This window comes from Macaca mulatta, chromosome 9 (assembly GCF_049350105.2).
Source record: "Macaca mulatta isolate MMU2019108-1 chromosome 9, T2T-MMU8v2.0, whole genome shotgun sequence".
Lineage (NCBI taxonomy): Eukaryota > Metazoa > Chordata > Mammalia > Primates > Cercopithecidae > Macaca > Macaca mulatta.
In genome coordinates this window covers 95,814,229-95,828,431 of record NC_133414.1, presented here as the reverse complement: position 1 = coordinate 95,828,431, position 14,203 = coordinate 95,814,229, and the positions used below count along the sequence as shown (strand labels likewise).

General features: G+C 36.3%; 1 protein-coding gene across 1 annotated transcript in view; it reads right to left on the bottom strand.

The window, feature by feature from the left end:
- Positions 1 to 14,203, bottom strand: part of PCDH15 (protocadherin related 15) — a 990,428-nt gene that overhangs the window by 193,074 nt on the left and 783,151 nt on the right. Inside the window, exons 19-20 of the mRNA XM_077945583.1 lie at positions 13,143 to 13,448; positions 10,398 to 10,622 (exon numbers count right to left, since the gene is read on the bottom strand). Of these exons, the coding sequence (XP_077801709.1) occupies positions 10,398 to 10,622; positions 13,143 to 13,448 (531 nt within the window). The remainder of the gene's footprint in view (positions 1 to 10,397; positions 10,623 to 13,142; positions 13,449 to 14,203) is intronic.

Below are 14,203 nucleotides of genomic sequence, written 5' to 3'. Positions count from 1 at the left end.
AGGAGATCTCCCCTGTGAGCTCCCCACCAGTGTCTCTAGGCTGACATGGAGAACCATGTGGAGTCTTGGCAGAGCCATACTCAGGCACACATGGAGTCCCAGGAGACTTGCATCCCCAGACACTCTGGCACCAGCGCCTGTAGCTCCTGTAGCAGCAGAGGCCAGACTTGCATGCCCCCAGTAAAGGGGCCAAATCTACGAGGCTGAGCAGTGAAACATTGCAGGCCTCATCTCAGCTGCACCTTGCAGGATAAGGCCTGCTGTCCATTACAGCCCCACCTGAGTTCCTGGGTCCGGAACAGCTCTGTACTTCTCTGGGATGGAGCTCCCGGTGGAAGAGGCCGGCTGCCATTTTTGCTGCTCTGCAACCCTCCCTCATTTTGCTCTTAGGCTTGGGAAGGGCAGGGATTAGGGACTAATGCAGACCCCCAACACAGTATAATTTCCTTACAGAGAAGTGGGTAGGCTGTTTTCCATGTGGGTCCACACTCTTGCTACTCCTCACTGGGCAGGGCTTCCCATCCTAGGACCTCGGTAACCACCCCCCACCTGGATTCCTGGGCCAGTAGCAGCTCTGTACTTCCCTGGGACAGAGATCCCAGAGGGCAAGGCAGGTCACCATTTTTCGCTGCTCCACAGTCCTCACTCCTGTTGCCCTCAGGCTCAGGAGGGAATGTAGTGGTTGGAGACTGATGCAAACCCCCAGCACAGCACAGCAGCATTACAGAAAAACAGTTAGACTGCTTTCTAGGCAGGTCTCCACCTCTGCTAGTCTTTACTGCCCAGTGTCTCTGGATTTGGGCCCCTAGCACAACCACCCTGTCAATGCCTAATACTTCAGTCAGTGGTGAGAAAACCCTAGAGACAGTTCGCAACCTCTCTGTGACTGCAGCTGCCCTTGGACTGGGGAGGAACAAAGGGCCTGGTCACTATGCAGGAACTCCAGGACACCACAGCTGCCATATGGACAGAAGCCCAGTCTCTGTTCCCCATGAGCCCCCCACCTCTCACTCTTTACCAGGCAGGGTCCATGCTCAGGACCACGGAACAGCCACCCCATCTCCAGCTGAGCATTCCCACTGCTAGTGGCTTTGTGTTTCCTTAAGGAGGTGCTCCAACAGTCAACTAAGAGCCACTCTGCCACTGCCATGGCAGTAGTTCTGCCCCTCCTGCCTTTGGACTGGAGAAGAAAGAAAGAGCCCAAAGGTTTTACTCACTCTTCCAGGAGGACATGGTCATCATATAGAGAGAAGCTCAGACTCTCCTACCTGTAAATCCTTACCCTCCTCCTCTATACCCAGCTCAGGCCAGCAGTGCAGCCACCCCACTCCCTGTCTGGACATTCCCAGTAGCAGCAGTTTTGAGTTTCCCTGAGGTGGAGCACCCAGGGACAACCAAAAGCCCCTCTGCCACTGCTGCTGCAGTGGTATTGCCCTTGCTGCCCTCAGACTGTGGTGGGAGCAAAGACCCTGAGTGCTTTAGCCACACCTCCAGTCGGCCATATCACCCACAAGCTTGGGCCTACAATGCAGCCACCACACGCCAGGCTGATTGTACCGATTAGTAGTGGCTCTGTATTTTTCTGGGGTGGAGCACCAAGAGAAAAGTGAAAGGCCATCTGCCACAGCCACAGCCAAGGTCCCTTCCCTTGCTGTGTGTAACTGGGGAAAGAACATAAAGCCTGAGCTTGCCCTGGAGCTACAGTGTGTAGCCTGGGAGTGCCAAACTGAGATATACAGCTAGGAGTCAAGTGCAAAAGGAGTCCACACTTTCAGAGCACTGAGAAGGGGCACAACAATCCTTAGGAAATAGAGGAGACTGATTAATAGCCTACCTACTGGCCATTCCAGTTAAGTGCCATCCACTGGACCACAGTCCAAACTTTAATATTAAAAATACTTTGCTAATATATTCATCTGTGAAACCAAGGACAAGAGCTCAATTACAAATAAAGGTCATGCACAAAAACTCACTCCTCTGAAAACATCCAAATAAGCCAACTAACTGTACTCAAATTAGATAGTTGAAAGAATATCAGAAAACAGAGATGAGAAAGAACCAGTGCAAGAACTCTGGCAATTCAAAAAACAAGTGTCTTTTTTCCTCCAAACAACCGCACTAGTTCCCCACCAAGGATTCTTAACTCAGCTGAAATGGTTGAAATGAAAGAAATAGAATTCAGAATATGGGTAGGAATGAAAATCATTGAGAATCAGGGAAGAAGTCAAAATGCAAACCAAAGAAACTAAGGATTACAATAAAACAATACAGGAGCTGGTAGATGAAATGGCCATTATAAGAAAGAACCAAAATGATCTAACAGAGCTGAAAAGCACACTACAAGAAGTTCATATTGTAATTGCATTAACAGCAGAATAGACCAAGCTGAGGAAAGAATCACAGAGTGTGAAGACTGGCTCTCTGAACTAACTAAGATGGACAAAAATAATAATAATAAAAAAGAATGGATAAAACCCTTGAAAAACACGGGATTATGTGAAGAGACTAGATCTACCCCTCACTGGCGTCACTGAGGGAAATGGGGGAAAGGTAGGCAACTTGAAAAACATATTTCAGGATATTGTCCATGAAAACATCCCAACCTCACTAGAGAGGCCAACATTAATATTTAAAAACTGCAGAGAACTGCAAGATACTATACAAGAAGACCATCCACAAGACACATAATCATCAGATTCTCTTTCATTCTCTTCAAAATGAAAGAAAAAAATTCTAAAGGCAGATAGAAAGAAAGAGCAGGAAATCTACAAAGAGAACCCATCAGGCTAACAGTGTACCTTTCAGCAGAAACCCTATAAGCCAGAAGAGTTTGGGGGCCTATACTCAGCATTCTTAAAGAAAAGAATTTCAATCCAAGAATGTCATATCCAATGAAACTAAGCTTCATAAGTAAAAAAGAAATAAAATCCTTTTCAGACAAGCAAATTCTAAGGGAATTTATTACAACCAGGCCTGCCTTATAAGAGCTCCTGAAAGGATTGCTAAATGTGAACACTACAAAAACACACTTAAATACACCGATCTCTCACAGTATAAAGCAATGACATAAAAAAGTCTACATAATAACCAGCTAACAATATGATGACAGGATCAAATTTGTACATATCAATATTAACATTGGATATAAATGGGCTAAATGCCACAATTTAAAGGCACAGAGTGACAAGCTGCATAAAGAAGCAAGAACCAAGGTTATGCAAGGCCCATCTCACATGCAGTGACATCCACAGGCCCAAAGTAAAGGGTTGAAGAAAAGTCTACCAAGAAAACAGAAAAAAACTGAAGTTGTTATCCAAATTTCAGACAAAAGAGACTTTAAATCAACAAACATCACAAAAGACAAAGATAAACTTTATATAATGGTAAAGGGTACAATTCAACAAGAAGATCTAAATATCCTAAATATATATTCATCCAACACAGGAGCACGCAGATTCATAAAGCAAGTTCTTACAGACCTACAAAGAGACTTTGATTTCCATACAATAGTGGGAAATTTCAATACTCCATGGACAGTAATAGACAGATGATCAAGGTGACAAAGTAAAAAAGATATTTAGGACCTGAATTCAACACTTGAACAAATGGACATAATAGACATCTATAGAACTCTCTACCCCCAAAAAAACAGAATATACATGCTTCTCATCACCACATGGCACAAACTCTAAAATTGACCACACAATTGGACATAAAAACAATCTGTAAGAAATCAAAGAAAACTAAAATCATACCAACCACACTCTCTGAACATAGTGCAATAAAAACAGAAATCAATACTAAGAAAAACATTCAAAACCATATAATTACATGAAAATTAAACAACTTGTTCCTGAATGATCTCTGGGTAAATAATAAAATGAAGATAGAAATAAAATATTTCAAACTAATGAAAACAAAGATACAACATACCACAATCTCTGGTACATAACTAAAGCAGTGTTAAAAAAGAAGTTTATAGAGCTAAATGCCCACATTAAAAAAGTCAGAAATATATCAAATGAACAATCTAGCATCATGTCTACAGGAACTGGAGAAACAAGAGCAAACCAAATTCAAAGCCAGCAGAAGACAAGAAATATCCAAAATCAGAGCCGAACTGAAGGACATTGAGACGAAAAAGATCATATAAAAGATAAATGAATTTAGGAATTAGTTATTTTAGTTATTTGAAAGACTTAATTAGATAGATGGATGAATAGCTAGACAAATAAGAAAAAAAGAGAAGATCCAACTAAACACAATCAGAAATGACTGACTGAATTAAGAAGGACATTACCACTGACCCCACAGAAATACAAAAGAACCCTCAGAGACTATGAACACCTCTGTGTACACGACCTAGAAACCCAAGAGGAAATGGATAAATTCCTGGAACCATTCAACCTCCCAAGTTTGCGTTAAGAAGAAATTGAATCCCTAAACAGACAAATAATGAATTCTGAAATTGAATCAGTAAAAAAAGAGCCTACCAACCAGGAAAAGCCCAGGACCAGATGGATTCACAGTCAAATTCTACCAGATGTATAAAGAAGAACTAGTACCAACCCTACTGAAAATATTCCAAAAAATTGAGGAGGAGGCATTCCTCCCTAACTCACTCTATGAGACCAAAATCATCCTGATACCAAAACCTGGCAGAGTCACAACAACAAAAAAGAAAACTTCAGGCCAATATCTTTGATGAACACAGATGCAAAAATTTTCAACAAAATACTGGCAAACCAGCAGCACATCAAAAAGCTAATCCACCACAATCAAGTAGGCTTTATGCCTGGGATGCAAGGTTGGTTCAATATAGACAAATCAACAGAAGTGATTCACCACAGAAACAGAACTAAAAACAAAAACTACATGATCATCTCAATAGATGCAGAAAAGGATTTCAATAAAATTCCACATACTTTCATGTTAAAAACCTTTAACAAACTAAGCACTGAAGGAACATACTTTAAAATAATAAAAGCCATCTATGACAAATGCACAGCCAACATCATACTGAATGGGCAAAAGCTGGAGGCATTCCCCTTGAAAAGGGAAACAAGATAAGGATGTCCTCTCTTATCATTCCCACTCATCATAGTAATGGAAGTCCTGGCCAGAGCAATAAAGCAATAGAAAGAAATAAAATCCATCCAATTAGGAAGAGAGGATGTAAAACTACCCTTGTTTGCAGATGATATGATTCTACACCTAGAAAACCCCATAGTCTCTGTCCAAAGCTCCTTGATCTAATAAACAACTTCAGCAAAGTTTCAGGACACCAAATCAATGTACAAAAATCAATGATAGCATTCCTATGTACCAACAACATCCATGCTGAGGGCCAAATTAAGAATGTAATCCCATTTACAATAGTTACACAAAAAAGTACTTTGGAATACAACTGACCAGGGTGGTGAAAAATCTCTACAATGAGAACTTAAAATATTGCTCAATGAAATCAAAGACGACAGAAACAAATTGAAAAACTTTCCATTCTTGTAGATAGAAGGAATCAATATCATTAAAATGGCCGTACTGCCCAAAGCAAAGTACAGATTCAATGCTATTCTTATTAAACTACTAAAGATATTATTCACAAAACCAGAAAAATGTATTCTAAAATTCATATCAAACCAAAAATGAGCTTGAATAGTTAAGACAATCCAAAGTAAAAAGAAAAAAGCTGAAGATATCACATTTCTTGACTTCAAACTATACTATAATGCTACAGTAACCAAAATCGCATTGTCCTGGTACAACAACAGACACATAGACCAATGGACATAATAGAGATCCCAGAAATAATGCCGCATACTTATACCCATCTGATATACAACAAAGTAAATAAAAACAAACAATGGAGAATGGACTCCCTATTCAGCAAATGATGCTGGGATAACCAGCTATACATATGTAGAAAAATGAAACTGGACCCCTTCCTTACACCATGTACAAAAATGAACTCAAGATGGATTGAAGACTTTAATGTCAAACTTAAAACTATAAAAACACTGGAAGATAACCTAGGAAATATCATTCTGGACATAAGTCCTGGCAAAAATTTCATAACAAAGATGCCAAAAACAATTTTACCAATAGCAAAAATTGACAAGTGTGACTTAATTAAACTAAAAGAGCTTCTGCATAGCAAAAAAACCATATAAACAGAGTAAACAGGCCACCTACAGAATGGGAGAAAATGCTTACAAACTATGCATCTGACAAAGGTCTAATATCCAGAATCTATAAGGAATTTACAAATCAACAAGCAAAAAGCAAACCACCCCATTAAAAAGTAGGCAAAAGATATGAACACACACTTTTCAGAAGAAGACATACATATGGTGAACAAGCGTATAAAAAAATGCTCATCATCACTAATCATGAGAGCAATGCAAATCGAAACCATGATGAGACACCATCTCACACCAATCAGAATTGCTATTAAAAGTAAAAACAAAACAAAACAAAATAAAAAACAAAAAGCATGCTGGCGAGGTTGAGGAGAAAACAGAACAAAGCAGTTTGGCGATTTCTCAAGGAACTCAAAGCAAAATGACCATTTGACCCAGCAATCCCATTTTTTAGGTATATATTCAAAGATAAATAAATTGTTGTACCATAAAGACACATGCACATGTATCATTAGTATCATGCTATTCACAGTAGTAAAGACATGAAATCAATCAACCTAAATGCCCAACAATGGTCAACTAAATAAAGAAAATGTGAAACATATATGCCATGGAATAACTATGCAGCCATAAAAAAGAATGAGATCATATCCTCTGCAGCAACATGGATGCAACTAGAAGCCATTATCCTAAGTGAACTAACATAGGAACAGAAAACCAAATACTGCATGTTCTCACTTAGAAGCTGAAGGTAAATGTTGAGTACATAGGGACACAAAGATGGGAACAACATACATTGGGGGCTGCTTGAGGGTGGACAGATGGAGGAGAGTGAGGATAAAAAAAAAAACTACCTATAAGGTACTGTGTTTATTACCTGAGTGGCAAAACAATCTGTACAATCAAATCCTGTGACACACAATTTACCTGTATGAAAAACTGCACATGTATTCATGAGCCTAAATTAAAAACTTTAAAGAAAGAAACATGTTGGAAATTACTTACAATCATTTGAATTACTCACCCGAGCATGCCATAAACCTTTTGAATTAAAATAATAGTATGTCTTCAGTTACAAGACACAACATATGTTAAGATATAACATTTAATTTATTTTATTTTTTGAGATGGAGTTTTGCTCTTGTTGCCCAGGCTGGAGTGCAGTGCCATGATCTCAAATCACTGCAACATCCATCTCCCAGGTTTAAGTGATTTTCCTGCCTCAGCCTCCTGAGTAGCTGGGATTAGAGGTGTGCGCCACCATGCCCAGTTAATTTTTTGTATTTTTAATAGAGATGGGGTTTCATCATGTTGGTCAGGCTGATCTCAAACTCACAACCTCAGGTGATCCACCCACCTCGACCTCCCAAAGTGTAGGGATTACAGGTGTGAGCCACCATGCCCAGCCAAGATATAACATTTATTTACCAAAGTTTTATGAGTTACAATAGCAAAGACATGGAATCAACCTAAATACTCACCAATGGTGAATTAGATAAATCTAAAAGGGTACATACACACCATAGAATACTATGAAGCCCTAAAAAAGAATAAAATCATGTCCTTTGCAGTAACATAGATACAGCTGGAAGCCATTATTCTAAACAAATTCAGGAACATAAAACCAAACACTGAATGTTCTCACTTCTAAATGGTAACTAAATATTGGGTGCTCATGGACATAAAAATAGACACTGAAGATTAATAGACAGAAATTGGGTGGGGTAGGAAGTGAAGAAGCAGGAGTTGAGAACCTAATTATTGGGTACTATATTCACTATCTGGTTGACAAGGTCATTCATATCCCAAAACTCAGCATCATGCAATATACTTATGTAACAAATGTGAACATGTAACGCCTGAATCTAAATAAAAGATGAAAATGTAAAATAAGACACTAAAAAAAGAAAAGGTCGTGGAATACTTCCTGTGTTTAACTGTGATTGCAGAATTATCTTAAAAAAATAAAATCCAAACCCCAAAATTTTAGGGTCAAGAACATTAACCTACTGGAAAAATATAGTTATATTAATTATGTATTGGTGAAATATTTTTTCACATCATTACTTTGTTGTCTAAGAAAACTAATAGCATATATCTAGCTATTTAGCAGCACAACAACCAAACAATGACCTAAAAAAGCGAATTCTTCTGCCATCATTTCAAATAAAATAAAATCTTATTTGTAGTCCCTATAATATGAGAATTGCAGAAAAGTTGCCTATGACCTTGTTTACCTTATGACCCAGGATGCATATAGTCTTCTACTAAGGTCCCTCAGAGACATTTGTGTTGCACATGCATAATCTGAATGATCTCACATAAATGTACTGGACACTAAAATTAAAAAAAATTTTAAAAAATAAAGAAAAAGAGAGTAATCTTCAGGAACGTTGTCTTATTTTAGGCAGAAATGTATCTGCACCGTCCCACCGTCTTCAGGTAGCCAACAAAATCCAAATGATATGGAATTGTTAGTAAATTATCATATGTAAATTCTGCTAAACAATTCACCTTAAACACATAATGGACTGTAACTCTAACCACTTCAAAAGAACAAATGAAAAAGCATTGACTGAAACAAAATACAACCTGAAAATGTAATACTGACAAAGTTTAAGTAAACACAGATGCCTAGAGGTATCTGCATGATCTCCAGGATTAGATAACCTAACAAAGCTGGCAAGTCATGTAACTTTGATTCCACTCAGCTATTACACATTTTTAGTGATTATATGAATCATAAATAGTACCAACATGTAGTAGACAATATGTAGTTGCCAATATTTCATTCCAATCCTATGGTATGATCCTGCAACTAAACATTCATTAAAAATGTCCACATCTTTCCACATTTTTCTATCTAAGCCCATATATTTCTTTTCTTTTTTTTTTAACATAGAAACTTGATATCTATAGTCACCTGGTAAAATCTGAGCCATAATTATCAATAATATTTTTGGGGGTAGAACATAGATACAACTGTGAATAAAATATAAACCAAAATATCTATAGTAAAGTTAAATTGTTTATTCAATTAATTACTCATATTCATCTATTTTATGCATGGCCATTGAAATACTCTATAAGCTTCTTTGCAAGTGCCTCATTTATCTTATAGATCTTCTGTCTTTTTCCTCCCTCCACTGCCCTTGCTCTGGGCGGGTATCTCTATTTCTTTCTGACCAGCCCTTTTTCATCATTCAAAATCTATTCTGGAAGCAGGAAAAAACCACTTTAAATAGGACTCTTTCAAGTTTCTATTTTCTTCCCTTACCAAAACAAAAATTTTTACAACGTACCATGATTGTGAATGAACTTTTACTTTATATTGCCTAAGAAATTACTGCCATGTAAAGTCATTTTTTTAGTAATATACTCATTTAGTAAAGTAACTTGAGGATTTTTGTACGTGTATCTTTGTATTTGAAGTAAATTTCTCAATATGGGATTCAGATGTCTTGTATAAGAATCATCTGTGTACTTTTCTCAAATGCTGATGTTTATGATCGGGATAGATCCTTCTTTGGGGAAGGAGTAGAGAAATCTGGAAGTTTAAGATGACGCTCAGATGATCATTGTATGTACTACTATTTGAGGACTGATCAACTTATAGTACTTCTTCTCATATCTACTTTCAAGTTGTTTCTTAAAAATGACTAGAAATTCAAAAGGTTAAAAATGCCATGCTCTTTCAGGCAATCATCTGGCACAGGGTATTATAATAAATGAGATAACAAATCCAGAGTGGTTTACAAAGTCCCCAAGATCATAGAGCTTAAAAAGGGTTGAGCCGGAATTTAGCCCCAATTCCATCTAACTTGGAAGCGTATTTCATCCCAGAGGTTTGGGCCATAAATTAATTTTAGGGCGTAAGAACTCTTGGCCCTTCAGAGTCATTTACAAAATTTTTTTAGTTGGATTTGTACCAAATAATTACGCCTGATGCTGTGGAATTTGAACTAAAATCTAGTCTAGAGAGGTTATGACTTGATGGAGAGCTGATGCAGACTCAAATTTCCATGATCCTTGTACTCATATTTAGTGCCTCTTTAAAACTGATCTTTTATAGTCAAAAATATAGTTATTTCTTATGTATTCATAACTATTTTCCGTTGCAAAATCCATGTTCTGGGTCTGGTACCACTGTGTCATTAGGAATTATTATCAAAATATATTTATAGGTATAATAGAAGAAACAAAACCTACATGTATAGAGAGAAAAGCAGGCAACCAGAAGTCATCTTTCGTCCTTACCTTTACAATCACTGTGACAGTAGCAATACCAGGAGGCATTGTCCCATAAATATCAAAGGCCTCTACCAGAAAAGTGATACTTGCTTCTTGGTCTGGAAATGCCTCATAATCTAAACTCCTTAAAAGGGATAGTTCTCCTGTAAATGGATGTAGTGCAAAAAAATGCTTCACTTCTGGGCTTCTTATCCGGTAAGACACATTTGCTCCAAGGTCGACATCTTTGGCCTGTAATAAGCAAAAGAATGGTTTTATTAGTGATGTTACCAAAATAAAGAAATGCAGGAAGGATGGAAGTCATGTGTCAGTGCCTAGGACAGCATGAATTTAATGAGGACAAAAAGACACGTTTTAAAAGAGAAATACATTATTTAATAATTTACCAGAGAGAGGGAAGGAGGGATGGAGGAGAGAAAGACGGAGGGAGGGAGGAAAAGAGGGAGGCGGTGAGAGGGAGAATCAGAGAAAGAGAGAGAGAGAGAGACAGAGAGAGAGAAATACTCCCATAAGATTTTGTCATTGTCGATGTTATTACTTTATCTATTTAACTTGAAAAATCACTAAATGAATTATATCACAGTAAAAAAAATAGTCTTAAATGATTACTTCTTATTTTCTGCTGATTTAATAATCATGAACAAATATATTAAATAAAAATAAACACTGAGTGATTTCCATAAACATAATGGATGGCTAAAGTACTATAAGAAAACTAAGAAAATGTAAGTAGTAATTCTTTTTCACAGTGATCTTATAATACATTTCTAGAGATCACTCTACTATACTTCCCTTCATTTAACTAGCATTTCAGTAGTAGTTACACACAGGTGCTGTAGAGAGCACCAAAATGAATCAAGACACAATTATTTCCCTACAGGTTATGGTCTCAGAGAAGAAATGAGACACAAATACTAAAATAGGAAGTGAGACACAAATACTAAAATAGGAAGGAAAAAATGTGACGTGAAATCTAAATGATGTTCTAAATTGGGAACGATGTCCTTTAGCTGAAAGGATGGGTTTTCATGGGAGTCTTGTAGAATGGCTATTTCACTCAGTACAGACTAGCAAATGCACCTCAGGTACAGAAAACCAAATGGAGCAAGAATGAAAATGGGGAAGATTTAGAGTATGTTTTAATGTGCATACTTTAATGCAAAATATCCTATGTGAACCTCATCCTTAGTCTCCTCCAATCAATTATTGACTTAACAATCAGAAAGATGCTATTAAAGCATATATTTTATTATGTGATTTTTCCTGCTTAAAATCCTCTGGTTTTTAATTCAATTTTCAATCAACGCCATTATCCTTAACATGGTAAGAGTCACTACATTTTCTAGACTTTTAGCCCCTCACCCCTCACACTTTCCCGTCTTCCATGATTTTGACCAGACTTTTTTTCCTCCACTACTTTAAACAATCTTTCTTCCATTTCCTCTTGAATAGCTCTTACTTGTCCCTCAGTTCACCATTTAGAAATAAGTTTCTCTTTGTCTTAAGATTAGGTTAGGAGCTCCACCTCTATTACCTAGGCCCTTTGTACTGAGGACCTACGTTTTAACTACTAATTTTCTTGACTGATTGCTAAACTAGCCTGAAAACTCCAAGAAAGCAGCAGATTTGTTTTGTTCACCATTGTATCCCCAAAGTCTGTGTATCCCCTAGGACAGCATGAATTTAATGACACTGGCAGGAGACTTTGCATACTGTACATACTGAAGACATGTTTGTTAAATAAATATATTAACTAATTAATTATTTGATAGATGAATGGTGGAATAGATGAAGGAATGATGGTTCTCTCCCTGGTCAGTATTTGCCTTATTTAGACTTGTTAATGTTTATTGCTGAGTTCAATTATGGAAGGGATACAGAGTCTGGAAAACTGTGCTAAGAACATTCAAGTTGTGGACTACAGGTGGAAAATTGGCTACCCTTTTTTTTTTTTCCCCCCAAAACATACCTCATAGACCAACTGAGTCAGTATTAAATGAGGTGGCTGCTTAAAAATGCAGATTTATGGATCAGCCTAACCTACTGAATCAAAATGTTCAGGACTTTTTGTAATTTATAATTGAAAACTTAAAAAAGAGGCTTGATACAGAGATGTCATTAAAAAGGAGAGTTAGATTACTAGAAGATGCCTTTTGTGTATTGAATGTGAAAAAAATACAGAATAATGGGTATAAACGATATCTGTAAAATAGAGGGGGAACCAATATGTAACTCTGTGTTTTTCCTGTGTATACACATTTATGTTATATATGTACAACCCACACAAATGTGTGTATATATATATATACACACACACACATACACACACACACACATTTTTTTTGACATTTGTGTGAACACAAAGACAAATGTGAAATAAATTTAATGCTAAGTATTCTAGAGGCACAATGTGGGAGATTATTAACTTTTGTTTCATAAACTATTGTATTGTCAACTGTTGGGATGAACAGAATATTACTTTTGTAAATTAAAAAATCTATTAAAAAGTATTTTTAAAATTTCTTACAAAGAGACCTTTCCATCTTTAATTTTTGGGATATCTTTAAAGTAGGGTTGCCACACTAAATACAATATGCAATATTGGAGAAATAATAAAAAATTATTCATTGTTTATCTGAAATTAAAATCCAGCTTGGTGTGTTGTATTTTTACTTGCTAATTTTGGCAAACAAACCCTAATAGCAAACCTCCTAATGTAGAATTAATGTAATAAATACTTTTTCCACACACCTCTATTTGAAGGATGGTGGTCCCAGCTGGCAGATTCTCCTCAACAAGGACAGTGTACGTTGAATTGGTGAACACAGGACTATTATCATCAATGTCCAAAACCTTGATGGCCAGGGTTACAGTTGAATGACGAGGGTGTACTGCTCCATCTGTTGCCACAACAACAAGTTCATAGTAGTCCCTGACTTCTCTGTTAAGCTTCACTGCTGTGTAAATGCTCCCATTGGATGTGATACGAAAAAGACTATTAAAGTTACCCAAACTGTAGTGCACTTGACCATTTATTCCAGCATCGGGGTCTGTTGCCTATTAAATAATATGAAAAGCAAGAAAATTCACATAAGTTTTGATGGGCTACTGTAAATGAAGGTAATACTTAACAAATTATGGCATTTTTCTGACCAAATATTATTTGGTTAAGGAGGAAATGACAATGACTATACAATGCAAAATATAAAACATGAAAAATATATTTAATATTCTTAATTTAAAATTAACAAAACAAAAACTTATGTCATTAGCAATAACAATACTATATTATGACAGAAAACTCATATTATAAAAGTACTGAATCTTTATGTCTTATGATTTTAATAGGTTTTGAATTCTAAAGTGAGAAAAAATTTTGTTCTTAATTCATTTAACATAATCTACTGAGTGACAATTTAAGATTACATAGGTTTTTGCTCACTTTACATATTCATTTTATGTTTATATATGTTTAGTAATAATATTGTTATGCATTGTTTGTTTATAATAGATAACATTTTATGTTATGCCATTATTATTTATGTAATAATTTTTATTATAATAAACATTAATCATATTTATCATAAATAATATTTATAAGTATAACCTGACTTAATCCTCATGATGTTGTTATGAGTAAATATCATTAATCTCATTTTATGAATGAGAACACTGTGACTTATGGAAGGTTACACAAGAAACAAATATCTCAGTGTCCCACTTCTTAACACAATACTTCATATATAAAAGTACTTAACAAATGCTTGTTGAATTAATGAATGTTAGATGAAGTGAAACAGATTTGAAACTAA